At 39.4% G+C, this 3,822-nt stretch overlaps 1 protein-coding gene across 1 annotated transcript; it reads left to right on the forward strand.

Moving 5' to 3' along the window:
* Positions 1-2,890: 2,890 nt before the first annotated feature.
* Positions 2,891-3,527, forward strand: LOC125833293 (uncharacterized). The gene is made up of 2 exons (XM_049512439.1): positions 2,891-3,391; positions 3,519-3,527. Exons 1-2 carry the CDS (start codon positions 2,891-2,893, stop codon positions 3,525-3,527), a joined length of 510 nt encoding a protein of 169 aa, XP_049368396.1.
* Positions 3,528-3,822: the final 295 nt, after the last annotated feature.

Here is a 3,822-nt window from a genome sequence, read left to right on the forward strand (position 1 = left end):
GTTCGGCTCCCCACATGGGTTTCCTCACGTTTAGCAATTCCGGATTACCCACGGTATGTGTTGTATCATGAGATGGAAACCCCCACGTTTAGTAAGTTAGGGTTTCTAGAAGCAATCTCCTTGACCCTTAACTACGTGCTCTAATAGGACTCTAGCTTAGTGGATCCACCTATATAGCTATGTACGAATGGTTACACCTTAGGCAAGTGTTAACCCTCTCTTTTTGGTGTGGGAGTAGACCACCGGATTCCATGTAGCTTTCATGGTCTATGTCGGTTATTGCAATATTTTCCTAATGTAAGTGTAAATGAAGGTATGAAAGGTGTGAACTCTTGCTAGGGCTTTCTTAAGGGTTTCTACATAGTGTAAGGGAGGGTATGAGACTTCTTTTGCACATTGCACCTGTGGGATCCTAAGAGATGGTTGTAGTAATGTTCTCTTATGATTATGATGATTATGACTTATGTATGTTGAAGCTATGTTATGTATGATCATTATGAATATGGTAAGTTCTGATGAAATATAATCTTATGAATATATGCATAAAGTAGGTTGCTTAATGTGATACTTGGGTTTGAATAGGGTTATGGGGTTCTATTCTTTGCATTGCACTAGTATTGCTTAGGTTGTCTACATGTTGGGATGAAATTATGTTGGTTTGGACTATGATGCTTACTTTGTGTGCATATTGGATTTACTTGGTAAAAAGCATGTTTTGACTAAATGTCCTTTTATGCATGTTTCAATGGCTTTTATGCATAGTAGCCATACTTAGTACGTGTATTGTACTAACCCATATTTTCTCCCTTTTCCCCAAACATTTAGGTTCGGGCCATTGAGGATTCAAGCTTACTTCTGAAGACACTTGGAGTTGCTTCCCCACGTTGGTGAGTCCTCAAGTCCGAGGACAAGACCCTATGATCTAGCTTCTATGCTTAGTTCTTTGCTTATGTTGAAAGACATTGTTGTACTTTCCTATTTCAAGACTTCTTATTGATGTAAGGGCTAAGTCTCATTTTCGATACTTCTATGTCTAGATGGTACATTGTGACGAAGTTAGATTCTGTTTTTCATATATGAAGTGAAATTGAACTTCCAAAGTAAAAGTTTTAAATTTTCCATTATTCTATGATACATGTTATGAAGAATGCTAAAGGCTTGTATAAGACCTCTTCGAGGTCGAATACGCCGGTAACGACTAGGGTGTTCTCTCGGGTCGTTACAGAATTCAACAAAGTGTGCATTTGGAGTACCCACGGGAAAGCTACTAGGATTCATCGTTAGAAGGGAAGGCATAAAGTTGGATCCATCAAAGATAAAGGCAATCCAAGAGCTACCTCCACCCAAGACCAGGAAGGACGTGATGAGTTTCTTAGGAAGACTGAATTACATCAGTCATAGCTCAATCCATAGTGATCTGTGAACTCATATTCAAATTACTGAAGAAGGATGCTACCATGAAATGGATAGAGGAATGCCAAAAGGCTTTCGATAGAATCAAAGAATACTTGTCCAACCCACCAATATTGGTCCCACCAGAGCCTAGAAAGCCTTTGTTATTGTATCTATCTGTCATGGATAATGCATTTGGATGTGTATTGGGGAAGAATGATGAGACAGGTAGAAAAGAGCAAGCCATTTACTATTTGAGCAATAAGTTCACACCATACGAGGCAACATACACCTTGTGGGAACTAACATGTTGTGCTTTGACTAGGATTGTGCAAATATTTAGGCATTACCTGGTTGCATACACCACGTACTTGATCTCAAGAATGGATCCACTCAAGTACATCTTTCAGAAATCAATGCCTACAGGTAAGCTGGCAAAGTGGCAAATTTTGTTGAGCAAGTTTGATATCATATACGTGACACAGAAGGCCATCAAAGGACAAGCCTTGGCTGATCACCTCGCAAAAAACTCGATGGATCAGGATAACAAGCCACTCACAACCCATTTCCCTGATGAAGAGGTTTTATTTGTAGGAGAAGACATATCAGAGTCGTATGATGGATGGAGGGTATTCTTTGATGGAGCATCAAACTCTATTGGAGTTGGAATAGGAGCAGTCTTAATTTCAGAAACAGGTCAGTATTACCCAATCTCAGCCAAGATTAGGTTTTACTGTACCAATAACATAGTGGAATATGAAGCTTGTATTCTTGGACTAAGGATGGCCATCGATATGAACATCAAAGAACTCTTGGTGATAGGAGATACTGACTTATTGGTTCATCAGGTGCAAGGAGAATGGACCACTAAGAATGTCAAGATCCTGCCTTATTTGCAGTACATAAAAAAGTTGAGTAGGAGATTCACAAGGATTGAGTTCAAGCATGTTCCTCGAGCTCAAAATGAATTTGTCGATGCTTTGGCAACATTTTCCTTGATAATTCAACATCCAGACAAGAATTACATTGACCCTATTGATGTAGAGATACATGATTAGTATGCATACTCTTTTCATGTAAATGAGGAATTGGATGGAAAACCATAGTAATATGACATTAGAAGATTGATAGAAGCACAAGAATATCCTTAAAATGCCATAAGCAAAGAAAAAATGGACTTGATAGACAATCATTTCTTCCGTAACAGAGAAATCTTATAAAGGAGAACTTCAGATTTAGGATTGCTGAGGTGTGTCGATGGTGTAGAAGCGACAAGGCTTTTGGAAGAAATACATGCAGGAATATGTGGACCTCATATGAATGGGTTCACTTTGACAAACAAGATTTTAAGAGCTGGATATTTTTAGATGATCATGGAGAGAGATAGCATCCGATATGTGCAAAAGTGTTATCAGTGTCAAGTGCGTGGAGATTTTATACGGGTTCCACCGAATGAGCTCAATGTGATGGGTTCCCTTCGCCATTTGCCGATTGGGGCATGGATGTTAGTGTACCCATAGAGCCTCCCGCATCACATGAACATCTTTTCTTCCTGGTGGCTATCGATTATTTCACAAAATGGGTTGAAGCTTTGACATACAAGGCAATGGCTAAGAAGGTAGTCACAGACTTTGTTCACAACAACATAGTTGGTCGGTTTGGAATTCCAGAATCAATCATTACAAATAATGCAGCCAACCTCAATAGCGATCTTATGAGGAAAACTTGTGAAAGGTTTAAGATTGCTCATCGAAATTCCACAGCTTACCGCCCACAGATGAATGGAGCAGTTGAGGCTGCAAATAAGAATATCAAGAAGATTCTAAGAAAAATAGTGGGCAGTCACAGACAATGGTATGAGAAGCTACCATATGCTTTACTTGGTTATCGCATCACAATCATAACATCAACTAGGACAACTCCTTATATGATGGTTTATGGTTCAGAGGCAGTAATACCTGCCGAGGTGGAAATACCATCTTTAAGGATTATCCAAGAGGTTGGTCTTGATGATGCAAAATGGATACGTAGGCAGCCTGAGTCATGCCCAGTCATTATGTTTCATATTTTTCACTTTCCTATTGTATTGGAACTACGTTACGACCTGATTCCGCTTGGATACGTAGGCAGCCTGAGTCAGGCCCGGTCTTTACATTACATGTTCTTACTTTTCCCTTCATATTTCCCCTTTTTCTATTGTAATTAAACTACGTCATGACCTGATTCCTCTTGGATACATAGGCAGCCTGAGTCAGGCTCGGTCATTGTATTACGTATTTTTAATTCTCCCACTTGTATTCGAACTACGTTACAACCTGATTCCACTTGGATACGTAGGCAGCTTGAGTCAAGCTCGGTCATACATTACACACTTCTATTTCTCCTATTTGTATTCGAACTACGTTATGATCTGATTCCTATTTTTTGGGA

This window comes from Solanum verrucosum, unplaced genomic scaffold (genome assembly GCF_900185275.1).
Source record: "Solanum verrucosum unplaced genomic scaffold, falcon-dt-bn FXZP01000274.1, whole genome shotgun sequence".
Taxonomy (NCBI): domain Eukaryota; kingdom Viridiplantae; phylum Streptophyta; class Magnoliopsida; order Solanales; family Solanaceae; genus Solanum; species Solanum verrucosum.